This window comes from Halichoeres trimaculatus, unplaced genomic scaffold (assembly GCF_033239565.1).
Source record: "Halichoeres trimaculatus isolate MK-OKI-2021-1 unplaced genomic scaffold, fHalTri1.1 fHalTri1_scaffold_5, whole genome shotgun sequence".
Classification (NCBI taxonomy): Eukaryota; Metazoa; Chordata; class Actinopteri; order Labriformes; family Labridae; genus Halichoeres; species Halichoeres trimaculatus.
In genome coordinates this window covers 29,246,083-29,259,157 of record NW_027437183.1, presented here as the reverse complement: position 1 = coordinate 29,259,157, position 13,075 = coordinate 29,246,083, and the positions used below count along the sequence as shown (strand labels likewise).

General features: G+C 41.4%; 1 protein-coding gene across 1 annotated transcript in view; it reads left to right on the top strand.

Moving 5' to 3' along the window:
- Nucleotides 1-4,497: 4,497 nt before the first annotated feature.
- pcsk5b (proprotein convertase subtilisin/kexin type 5b) overlaps nucleotides 4,498-13,075 on the top strand; it is a 65,786-nt gene continuing 57,208 nt past the window's right edge. Inside the window, exons 1-2 of the mRNA XM_074669934.1 lie at nucleotides 4,498-5,165; nucleotides 9,622-9,726. Of these exons, the coding sequence (XP_074526035.1) occupies nucleotides 4,986-5,165; nucleotides 9,622-9,726 (285 nt within the window). The 5' untranslated portion in view covers nucleotides 4,498-4,985. The remainder of the gene's footprint in view (nucleotides 5,166-9,621; nucleotides 9,727-13,075) is intronic.

Below are 13,075 nucleotides of genomic sequence, written 5' to 3'. Positions count from 1 at the left end.
ATTGCAAGCTTTCTGTGTAATAAGGACCTAACACACTGCCATGCATTTAAACCAGTTAGAAAAAGAAAACTCATCTGGCATTCAGAAAATGTAAAGGAAATTCGCCAAAATTGAAAATGATGTGAATGTTTTGTGGTAACAAGGGAAGAATATCCAAGGTAACCAATAAGATGTCTAAACTAACAACTGATGACACTTCTTTATACATATCGAAACCTACCAAAAAGTTTTTATTATTAAACATATTTTGGCAGGACTTATTTTTCATTGTAGACTAATAAAAACCTACAAGGTGAAACTAAAACTTGTGACTTGTTGGCAGGTGGCAAAGTTTTGCCTCTTGTTCCTCCAACGATAAATATGCTTTTTCCAACCCAGCTGTATCTTCAGCAATTGTCATACATTGTATAACTTACTGAAGAATGGGCTTGAGTATCTTGAGAGCTTGGGCAATTGTTCTCAGATCATAAATTTTAGAGATGAATTAATAATTACTTGGAGAAACAGAACAGCTCTCTAAAACTTATAGTTTCAATATTCGGCATCTTGTTTTAATGGAGTTCTCTGATGTATCCATTTAAGCCAGCTGTGTTACAATGGAGTCCAGAAGTTGACTTCTTACCCATGGTAAAAAATAGTGATAGAATACAGCATGGCAAATAATCACCTGTATCAATCAACATACATTTGTTAGGCCAAGTATTACTAATAAACTTTTGGTAAAGTACAAATTCATTAATTTTTCTTGGTATACATCTCAGTCAGCCAAACAGTCCCAATGAGACAGCTCTATCTATAATCTCGTTTAAACTACAACATGACCTGCATTATTGGGAGATTTGCATGTTTTCAGTAAATTATTAGAGTGTGAGGCTCCATGAAGGGATGATGGTAGAGGAGAAATTCTTAAGTAAATATAGATTGAGACCAACCATGACTTAGTTGAAATGTTTAAAATTTCAGATACTTTGCTTTTTAAGTTTTTGTTCTCTCTACTTATCAAAATCTTTTTCTTTTTTTTTTAAAGTTATTTTTTGGCCGTTTTTACGCCATTTTTTTATTTATTTATGATAGTGGATATAGTGGGAAACAGGGTGAGGGTGGGGAGTGACATGCGGTAAAGAGGCCACAGGTTGGATTTGAACCCGGCCCATGAGGACAAACCTCATGGAGCGAGACATAGACCACCAGGTCTCTATCAAATTCATTTTTTTAAGCGTTACAGTAATACATGGTTTTGCCTTGGATTGTTTTTTGAGAGTAATAAAGATAAAGTCCTTTTCAAATTGTTTTTGGACGTAAGAAAATAAATACGAATGAAAACCATCAACTAACCCTTTGTAATTCCACTAGTCAACACCAGATGGCGTTGTTTAGCTAAGTCTTCATAGGCTAACCCGAATAGTTTGTAGAGTTTTTAACACGGAGACCTACACAGTCAATGGGAGAGACAGATCATGTGGGAACAAACTTGATGGAAGATAGAAAAAAAAATTGAATTCTAGAGGTTGCCTTCATTTTACCCTCTAACAGAAAAAAAACAGGAGATGCAAGATTACAAACTGTATTTCAACTACAGATTGAGCAACTCCCTCTCCCTTATCGCTTTTCATCCACATGTTGAAGCATCAACTAATCCTTGATTTATAAAAGGTTCACACCAAAAAAGACAAAAAAACATTAAGATGTTTCACCTTTTTTGGTTTTAGATTACAAAGTTAATGTCATGTTAAATCCTACTAATGTTACATTGCAGTGCTTACTCTATTTCCTGGCACCGGGAAACAGAGTTTATAAACTCACACTGTGTGACAGCTGAGACTGACCAGACTGGGTTGATTTATTCATCAAAAGAAGGATCTAAAAATACAGATTTATTCAGCTTTAGCTTTTTCTGTCTCCAATATGTTTCTATCCCTCCGCTCTGAAAGCAAAGCATGTGTTTGCCCTGAGAGTGGCCTGTGTAAGCCTGGTATGTGACTGACAAAAGGGGAGAGAAAGAAAAGAAGAAGAGCAGAGCAGTGATGGAAGGGCGAGCTGCAGAACAGATATGATGAAAAGTTAGTGAGTGGCAGGTGCCTTTGTGGCCTAAGTGCAGGAGCCTACAGCAACAAGGTCAAAAGTCAAAGTGAAGTTGAAAGGTCAACACTGACTCCCAGGAGGCCCACCCAATGAGATACACACGAGGAGGAGTTGGAGTGGATCTGAGAAATAAGTGAAGGTGCATAAAGGAGTGGGGTCACAGTAGCAGAAATCAGAAATCAGAAATCAGAAACACTTTATTGATCCTGGAGGGGAACTTGCTTTATAAAAGTATAAAAGTTACTCTGATGGACCAAAAGAGGAGAAACACACAGAGCCATGTTCTCTGTAGAAAATGTAGAAAATATGAAAAAACAAAAAAAGACCCATCTTTGAAGTAAATAATGGTCTTAATGCTAAGTGAACAAATTAACTACCCATGTTGAGCAAAGTGTGATCTCTGCAGTTTCTTGTTGGAGTCATATACTTCACTGCTTTGTGGGGGTTGTGTGGAGTGTTTTGTCTTTTTTTTAAGTTTGTCCTAAATAAATATGATGCACCCTGTTATTTCATTGAAAAGGCCCAAGAATGCACCGAGGAATGCCCCTCTGAGTGTTTGTTGACACTTTTGGCTGCTCGGCTCTCAGATGTTGACAAAGACGTTTTGTTGGGGTTCACTCGGTTCACTCCCTGGAGAAAACTCGTGAGGCCGTCATGGAGGATACCACAGCCTTTAGGATCTGAATGGAAAGCGGGGGCCCTGGTGCTCTTGGTGGCCTCGTGACCTGGGTACTTGATTTGGATACTCTGATCTATTTCTGGCATGTTTAGTCTCCTCACTTTTTTTCCTTTAAATTACAAGCCTTTCCATCAGGCTGAATGAGGAACCATCACTGGGTGTTGTTTGTCCCCTTTAACTCTCTTTCATCTCCATCTGGGGGGCCATGAGATGTTCTTGTCCCCCTGCTTGTTGTGAGATGTGACAGCGGGGTCCTTTCAGTGAGAAATTGGCTGCAATTAGTGCAATTATGCTGATTTTTACTTGTGTGCCATGCAGAACAGTTTTCACTGTGCACAGAGACACCCCCGGGAAACTGCTGCAAAACAAAAACCCATCAATCAACAAAGGCCTTGAATGAAAGGCTCAACTACAGATAATACTGGGCACATTCCATAATGACAGCGTTTAGTCAGCTGTGACCTGTGCTGCAATGGGGGGCATGACATTGAGAGCTTCACTGATTAAGGGAAATAAGCACTAGAGCCAAGGGCAGTCGGCCTGCTTGGTAGTGTGGAGACTTAACCTGGACATGAAGTCAGACTGTCTGTGACACTGGTTTCAACATGACAGTGTTTAACACTTAATCTTATTCACCCATTTCAAGTCGTCCATGATAAATCATGACAGTGACTCATTAAACCAGATGACTGTTTTTTGAAAATGTGATATTTTTTCTCTGTCTGGACTGTTTTCTATTGGACGATGACTGAGGTGGAGGTCATAGTTTACCCAACTTTACATTGGTATGTCTATGTCAATATTGCCCAGAAACTGACAAGGCTTGCATTCAACAGCACGTAATGCATCCACTTGTTCACTGAAAGACTCTTTTAGAGGGAAAACCACTCCAGATTCTGTACAGCAGACTGCCTTTGGGCATATCATGCTGTCCCTTGTAAGCTTAAACTGTCTATACTACAACTTTGTCTTGTTGATAACATACCTCATTTCTTAACAATAAATCTTCTAGTTTTCAATTTTTTCACTTTTCTGCAAAAAGTTAATGCAGTTATCATTGAGTTATATATATATTTTTATTATTTCTTGTGATCATCTTTGCACAATCTTAAAACTGATGCACATTTAAAGCCAACAATACCTCAAATGATCTCAACATGTTTGATTAATCAGTATTTTACTGCTTTTAAAGAACACTTTGTTAATGTATTCTTGGAATAATTTCAGAGCTAGAATAACATTGTGACCAAGCCTATATTGTGTTCACCGTTAAAATGGATCATAAAGAAGGTTAAACTTGGGTTAAACAGGGACAAAACAGAGAGACAGAGCAGGGGTTAACATGGGGTCAAGACTGTTGGCTGCCAATTCGAAACTCAACAACAGAAGTCAGTTTTTAGGCCTTCAAGCCATAGAAAAGCCACAAACATGTTGCTACAGACAATGCAAACTCTTTTATATTTCAGTGTCTTTCATAAATTTGGTTAAGCGTTACAACTTTTCAAAACAGATTAATCCTCAGATGTTTTCACATGAGGTCATCTCCCCACCAGTTCACTATAAAGTTTGTGATTCTTCACTTTATCCAGGAGTTATTCTGAGGGAACCTCCTGTAGCTGGTCTTTCAGTGGCTCTCCTGCCACCAGCTCGACCCCCTCTTGTGTGTCTGGGGATCCGAGAAGAGTGTCTTTAAGACCCAGCGGAGCTGGGCAGGGAAACCCCGCGGCTTTAGTTGTTTCTACTCTCCTGAGTGTCAGCTAGTTATTTGTGGGGAGGCGCTGTAGCCATTTCGCCACATGAAAGCCCGATGTGCTGAACGACCAACATCCGAGTTATTCGTTGAGAAGAGAAATCAGCTTTCAGGAGATCCGCGCGCACAAGGAGACGTACACGAACTCGCGCGCAAAGACGCACGGCGCGCAGACACGTACACTTCCTCCTCCTCCGCGGTGGAAAAAAGGGAGAGAGGAACAGAGAGAGGGCACACGAAACGCAAACTTCCAACTCTCCCATGTGGAAAGCGGAGGTTTTAGGATAAGGTACACATATTCGTCTTCAGGGTTCCGTTCCTTTCCCCCTCTTTCCCTCTTTCTCTCCCTGTCTCGGTGTTTTTGCCGGATAGTTGTGTTTCTATGAGAGTCTTGCTCGGCGAAAAGAGAAGTTTGGTTGTTTGCCTGGTCGGCTGAGGAGGAGGAGGAGAAGAGTCGGGTAAAAGTGGGGGAAGATGGTCCGCAACGGCGCTTGGAGAAGAAGCTTGCTGTGCGTCCTGGCGCTCAGTCTCGGCTTTGCCTCCCCGCCGTGCAATGCTCGGATTTACACCAACCACTGGGCAATCAGGATAGCCGGTGGAAACGAGGTGGCAGATCGGATAGCGGACAAATATGGCTATAGGAACATGGGACAGGTAGGTCGCCTTTTGCTCCATCCATTCTCATGCATTAATGTGTTTCTTTTCTGTGTGTACTTCTCATGTCAGCTCTTCTAAGACAGGGTTTTCAGACAATTTTCGTCCTTAAACATTTGACAAACGGTGTAGACTCAAGCGTCCACGGTCTGAAGTCCAAACCAGAGCCATGAACTTGGTCTGTGATTCTCTAACTCGACACTTTTTTTATGAGGCTCCAAACCAAACAAGTAAGGGAAAAGCTTCAGGAAACAGAATTCGAGGAAGACCAGGGGCAGGATGGTACAACAGGTGCCTCCTTGCTGTGTTTTCGCGGGTCATGTTCATGTTGCAGACGAGAGCCTCAGGAAGCTCACCGTCTGCCTCACAGCCTCAGCACTCTCATGTGCGTGCTCCTTTTGACACACAAGTGAGGAAACTAGTTCTGTTTGGTTCATAGTGTTGGACAGGCATCAAAAGGCCTACAAATGAACAGGTCTTCAAGTATTTCTCTAAGCAGACCCATCCTCGTGTCTTATAGGGACAAATTGACCCCTGAACACACCAAAAACGATCCTTCATTAACTGTGAGGATTTGGTCTCAAAACTTGAATTTCTTTCACAAAAACATTAAGCAAGAGATTAAATGTTGAATCGTTCAAACTATCTCATTTATTAGAGTAAAGGCTGGCTGCCTCAGTCGCTTAAAAACATCATTTTCAAACTCATATCACAGAATTATTCACAAACTGACAATGAAGCTGTTTTTTTTGGCACAAAATCACACTAGTTATCATGTTTCATGGAAAGATTAACACTTGCTGTTGCTGACATTTTTTTGTACACTCACCAACCCTGTATACACACCTTAGCATTACACCATCCTTCATCTATTCACTGATTTTACTCTTAAAATGTGGGGGCCAAAGCTGAGCACAGCCACAGGTGTATGAAGATCCTTTAATCAGAGAAAGGAAACATATGTTTCATTCTGCAGTCAGACCTCTGAAGGACTTTAACTGGTCACTTCAGATGTGTTTTGATGAAGTTTAAAGAGAAACCCTGTGTTCCCCGTGGACAAAAGAAATCCTCCACACAAACATGGACCCCACACATACTTCAGGGTATCGTGACCGAAATACGTGGGCAGTTCAAGCCTGCACTTGCCAGCTCTCAACGTGAAGACTGCGTGGAACAGAGGGGGGCATTCTGACAGGTTGTTGTGGGGTAGCCTAGTCAACAGCTATTGAACCCCCCACCCTCCTCCTCGCCTTATCCAGCCCGCCCACCCACTATACTCCCCAGAGAGCAGGCCTTAATGGCCTCGTTTATCCCCTCTCTTTGACAGGAACTAATGTGTGGAGTACCCCCCCTTTTCCATACCAGCCCCCAATAGGAATTCCCCTGTGGAGTGTGGTGTCGTCCCCAACCCCCACCGTTCGCCCTAATTTCCATCTCAATATGAAGCGCTCATTGGACTTTGACACCTCATAGACCAGAGTTTTACTTCACTTCCTGGTTTAGGGGTCAGCTGAAAGCCTCTCCCATGGGAGTGATAACAGGACACTGTGGTTTCTTAATGTGAACTTTGACATCCCCATCATCAGCCCCCCCCCACATACACACACACATACACACACACTCGTATAGCAGTGGTGAGGTTTATTGAGGATGTCATTAAATGTGCTTCACAAAGAAATTAAATACAGACTTCAGTGTACTGATGCTCATGAAGGTGCAAATAGTTACACTACAAGTGATTTTTAACAAACTTAACTTTTTTAATGATCTCTTCCAGGGATACATTTTGGGAATGAATCTGCTAAAGAAGAAGTGCCCTGAGATATGGCGAGGAAAAGAGGAGGGGTGTAGACAACATGATGTAGGAACAATGTAGTCTGTGAACATGGATCGTATGGGAAGAACAGACAAAGATAACTGCACACTGCTAGATTCGAAAAGAGTGAGAAAGAGAAGGAATGATGGATGAAAAGAGTTGGCAGGGAGTGATAGAGCACCTCCATGTGGAATTCTGGATAATCCTTTTAACCATGAAGCCCCCTTCCTGGTCTCAGACACCAGCTTGAATTGAGTCAAAATCAGCTGACAAACCACAGACATGGATTTCTGTTCCTGTTGTGTTCGGGGGGTTAGGGTGAGGTTTGGTTGGTAGAGTTCAGCGAGGACTTGTCGCAGAATATTGAACAGTATGGAGACTTGGACTAGAGCTGGTTGAGTTAAAAATGAGATTAAAGGAGCCGGCTACACTGCACTCAAAGACATGAGGCCATAAAGATGTAGTCATTGGAAAGATTACCACGCTGAAATCAGGAAAACAGGAGTAACATCACAAAAACCTGTGAATATAAATCAGTCATTTATCTTTAAATCAATAATTTTAACTCTCTTTCCCATCTGGTCATCTTTGTGGTTACAGGATGAAGATATCTGGAAAGACACAATCTTTTCTGTTGTGTGACATGCTCAGCAATGCCCTAAACATGTCTGTATGTTAACAAATATCAAATCAGCCTCAACCATGATGTGCATTCAGCAGCACGGCTGTTGTAGGACTGCAGCATCTGCACAATGTAGCAAGAAGTCAGGAAACACGTGTTTTGTGATTCAGTTCACTTTTCTGTAGACGCAGGATTCGGCAGTGTGTTGTGTTTGTGTATGTTTGTCTGTATGTGTGTGTGTGTGTGTGTGCGCGTGCGCTCATATCCATGTGAGGCACATTTTGTCTTGTTGTCTAACACTGACAGTGCCTTGCGTAAGTGTTCACCTTTTTTAAACTTTTCTAAATGTTGTCATGTTACAGCTAAACATCATCACTGACTTCATACAGAGTTTGATGTGACATATGAGACTGTTAAAAGTTATTTAAAAAAAAACAAAAACAAAAAACACAAGTTTTTAGTGATCTAATGTGAAACTTTAAACTAATATCAGCAGCAAAATTTTGTATGCAGGCTAATATTCATATCCCACAGGAGTCTGCTTTAAGGGCAGCTCTGGCTTGTTAATTAAACTGCAAAAAGCCCAAACAACATTATTTGACTCTCAATTTGTTGTGATTTAAGATCTGAAGAAGAGGAAAAGGGACTGTTTCTGACCTTCACTTTTAAGGAAAAATAATCTCTGAACATATAGTGAACTGGTCTGACTCCACTGACACCCTCGAAATGATTTTAATGGAAAAGTCTGATCTCCTTTAGCAATTCCTTGTTGATTCAGCTTCGAGAGACAAGGCGGTTAAGATGAATTCAGTGCAAATGTCAGTGATGCAAGACATCATTCATCGCTGTTTAGTGGTTTTACTTCCCAAATTTGTTTCAACATCATTTCCAGCAAGCAAAGATTCTGCAGAAGTTTATATGATTCACCCTGCAGGTTTTTCTTGAATCAGAATAAAGGTTCAGTTGTTTATGTAACCCTTTCATTTCTGAACACGTCATCAAAGCTACCAAAGTTACAGCTGAAGCCAAACTTACACACACTGTTTAATTACAGAGAAGATAAAGAAGCTGCACGCCAAACATGAGGTGCCATACAATCTGAAGACAGCTTGTCATTCTTGAATTCACACTGTAAAAATAAGTATGTGATTTTATTTTGAAAGGACTCTGTAAAAAGAGCAGCAGTCTTGACCTGGGCTTAAGGGTTTTTATTTAATTCTGTGTGTAGAGCTTTTCCAGCAGCTCCTCATTGGCAGACACTGCGAGAGGGAAGGGTGGCCTGCTAATGGCAGTGCAGATGTCGGGTAGATTAAATAGGCGGTGGAAGCACGATATGTTGAGACCTGTTTACACTATGAGAAGCATCCAAAGTGGTAGCCGCCTATGCTTTCTAATCATATTACTCCATGACGTGTTCTGCGCGTTTAGTTCATGTTTTGTGGCGCTGTGTTTGTTGCTCATTCTGCCACTGTTGGTGTATGAGAATTTGTATGTGTGTGTGTGTGTGTGTGTGTGTGTGTGAGAGCATTGAGCTGAAAGCTGATCTAATGGGCTCGGCGGTGGAGGTGGTGCTCCACCATGATCAGTGACACATCACCAGAGCCTTGGCAGCCATGACAGTTTGATCATCTAAAGGGATTGTGTGGTCTTTATCAATTATTAAAACTAATCAGCATCCTGCCGCAGCCTGCTCTCTGTCTGTCTGTCTGTCACTGTCTGTGTGTCTGCAGCTTGTCTGGCCTCCATGACTCTATGCTACTTGAGTCTGTGTGTGGATCTGGCTGTTGGTGTGTTTTTTTTTCTGAATTTTCATAAACCTTACTGCCCTTTCTTTATGAACTGTGAGCAAACAGTAACTTTAACGTAAAATAAAAAATAAAAATAAGTTGGAAACATGAAAACATTATTTTACTCTTTGGTTACATCTCTTAGAGTACTTTTCAAATACTGTTTGCAGACTGCTCCACAGTTAAAGTCACTGAACTTCTTTTTTCTCACTCTGTGTATTTGTTTTGCAGATTGGGGATCTCAAAGACCACTATCACTTCTTCCATAGCCGAACCATTAAGAGGTCAACTTTGTCCAGCCGTGGCCGCCACAGTTTCATCTCCATGGAGCCTAAGGTGAACCTTGTGTGTTGTTTTGTCAATGAAAGGTTGTGGATCAAAAGAGCTTACACAATGTGCAGTGAAATGACTTACCAACCACAACCCAGAGTGAATTTGCTTCTCTGTGGAGTTAATTACAGTAGATAATATTTGCTCGACCTTCTGATGATCAGGACCTGGTGGTGTATTTCAAAGCATTAGAAAAAGGTAGTAGTGGTGTAAGCATTTGTTAGGTTAGGTTAAGTTTATTTTGAACATTAGCAGAGGCAGAAAACAAAACTTCACAACAAAAACAGCAATAACACAAGCAAACAGAGAAGTCAAAGACATCTTGCTGTAAGTCTGTTAGCAGAGAAGTAAATCCAAACTTTTAATTCCCTCCTCACACCAACCACAGATGGAGCCTCCCGTTATTACGTTTCATGTGGTGACTGACTCTACCACCTCACTTGAAAGATAATTTCCACTTCCTCAATAAATATGTCATCTGTGTGAAAAGTTGTATTGATCTGAGCCCTGCTGTATTTGCTGCTCAAAGGATGCCTAAAGGATGTAAGCTCTCCTGCCCTTGTCACGGACAAGACCTGAAAACAAATGAGTTGCAGGGACACAGTGTTTATGGGGACATTGACTCAAACCTTGCAGCATAAATCCTGCTTTCCTGACAGTTCATACTGCAGACATCTCAAGCCTGACACATGGTTTGTACTGAGTGAGAACCACTTCGCTACATTTTTATTTGAACTGAGGCTGATGGATATATTTGAATTGTATTTATATAGACAATAAACGCAAAGCCCTGCCAACAACCTGCCGCTCCTAACACCCATAATCTAGTGATACAAAACATGTAATCAAGGATACTGTTCACAGAAAACTGTATATTGTTAAAGTGCAAATAAAAACAGAATAATGTAAAATTGTACTATTCAGCCAAACAGCAGCATCCTGCTGCGAGAAATACAGCTGATGCAGAAGTGTCAAAAACGGTGTTTCCTCGAGTGTCCTCTTAGAGCTGGCTTCAGCAGGACATGAAACCACATGCACACCTATTTATAAAAGTTGATTTTTAAAACAAAAATAAAGATGTTTAGAGTTCACCTCAAGAGACACTATAGAGGGATTATCAGTCTACGTCATCATAAAGATGCGCACGCATCTCGACCGCAGAAGCAGCATTCAGCTCCATTAATTCAGACGAGTTAACGTTTTTTAAACACTAAATTCAACCTGCTAGAAGCATCAAAATGTACAGTTGTTAAGTGGATAGCTGTCAAAAACAATACTAAACAATGGAGGAAACTTCTGTCAAGTTTTGACCGTTGCAGCGCAACCGGTATTTCTGCGTTAATAGCGACCATGCTAACTGGTGACTTTCAGCCGACGGCTGACCAAACATGGACTCAGTATGGACAGAAAATAATGAGTGAACCTATAAATTATGATCAACAGAAACAGATTTTATGACCAAAGTAAAATTAAGGAATATTATGAAACAATGTTTACATCCTGGTCTGTCACAGTCTGATAAGTGTCCACAGATAATGCAGTCATGAGCATCGAGTGAGAGTCGTTTCCTCTCTGGGTACACACTGGTTTCTCTGCTAAAAACGTCTGTCCACCTAATATCTGTCCACTTGCTGATCTCTTCTGTCCACTAAACAAATAAACAAATAATCCCTCTATAGGCTTGAAAACATTGCTTCAAAAACAGATGGGTGAAGTCACAGAGAGTACTTAAATGATACAGTCTATGGCAGGCGTCACCAACCTTCTTCAGGCTGAGGGCTACCTAAAGTGAAATGAGTGGTGGAAAGAGCTACTTGTCTGATACTAACATCCTGAACAAAATTGCATGGATCACTTTTGAATATCAATAACAATAGAAGTAAAAGTCATACTATGTGAAGTGACTGCTCATATGTTAATGTTAATTATTCCACAATTATTATTAATGGTTTACACAACAGTGTCGGTTGGAAGCAAAAATTTCTGCTAAATTTTCTTTTCCTGTGCTGTTTTGGAACATGCCTTGCGGGTGACTTAAGTGGTTCTTGCAGGCACTGCGTTGGTGACCCCTGGTCTGTGGTTTTAACACCATTCTGCTCTCTGGTTACGATCAAATTCAAATGCAAATCTAATGCCAGTGATTTTCTGAAATTACCAGCCGCTGTGTAGAATAACTAGAGTTTCGAGGCTGTTTTCAGATTTATACTGGGGCTCACACCTGTCATCTTTTGCCTGTGTGTATTACCACGGTTAAACCAGACCTTTCAGAAGGACTTCACTGTTTTCCTCTCAGTGCTGCTCTGATTGCTGCATTAGATCATCAAACCATGGCTGCATTATTGATACAGCCTCAGTCTCATAGAGGTCTGGGCTTCATCATCATACACAGGGAGAGTAATCAAGCTTGGAGGATGTTCAAGAAAGTGCCTGTCAAACTGTCATCTGCTTTTCCTGGTGTCTTCCTCATCATTGTCTTTTCTTATCCAGCTTTTTCTCTATCCACCTGTGGTCCTTACCTGTCATCCTTTTTCCTCTCCTTTCCTCCTTTTCTCACTCTTGCTTTCAGTGTACTCATCTCCCTCCCTCTGCCTTTGGTTCTCTTGCTCTCTTGGGCCTGACACGGTGCCATGGTGGAAGAAGGTTTGTGTCCTGGTGCCAGCTGGCTGAGAGGTTGAGATTTTAGATCAGAGAGGAGAGGTTGAGGACAGAAAAATGGAGAAAGGAGCTATAGAGGCAGGGAGAAGGAGGGAAAGAAGTGAAGAGGGCAAAGATGGGCCAGAGGGAGAAAAATCTAAGTGTAGAGGAGTAGAGCTGTCAGTGTTTCCCTCATCGAGCTCAGCCTACAGTGTAATCTGCAGACCTGTCTGTGGGATCCACATGATGTCTCGTTTGGCACCAGCTCAGTTTGGCACACTGCTAATGATGTTTTGCAATCAGGTTTTGTAATAATGACAGCCGTGTGTGTTTGTGTGTGAGTGAGTCAGATGGGTGTAGCGGTGTCATGAAAGGCGCACCCTGCCATCCACTGTGCTTATTGGCAGGCAGGTTACCATGGGGATGGGGCACAGCACAGATTACCGCTTTATGGCAGTGGCCAAACTGCAGTTTCACTTGCCTCTCAGGTCAAAGAGCAATAATTGCGAGTGGGACTGCCAAGGTGTTTGACCTGGTGAAAGTGTGTGACATGTACCTCATCATTCCTCTCTGAAAAAATAACTTCTGCTGTGATTTTACGCCAGGTTTTCTACCTGTAAAAGTTTTTCATGAATATTTAACAGTACTTCATACTTCATTGAATCATATCCACCCTACATAATGACGGTTCAAAGCAATATATTTACACCTTGTCTGTATC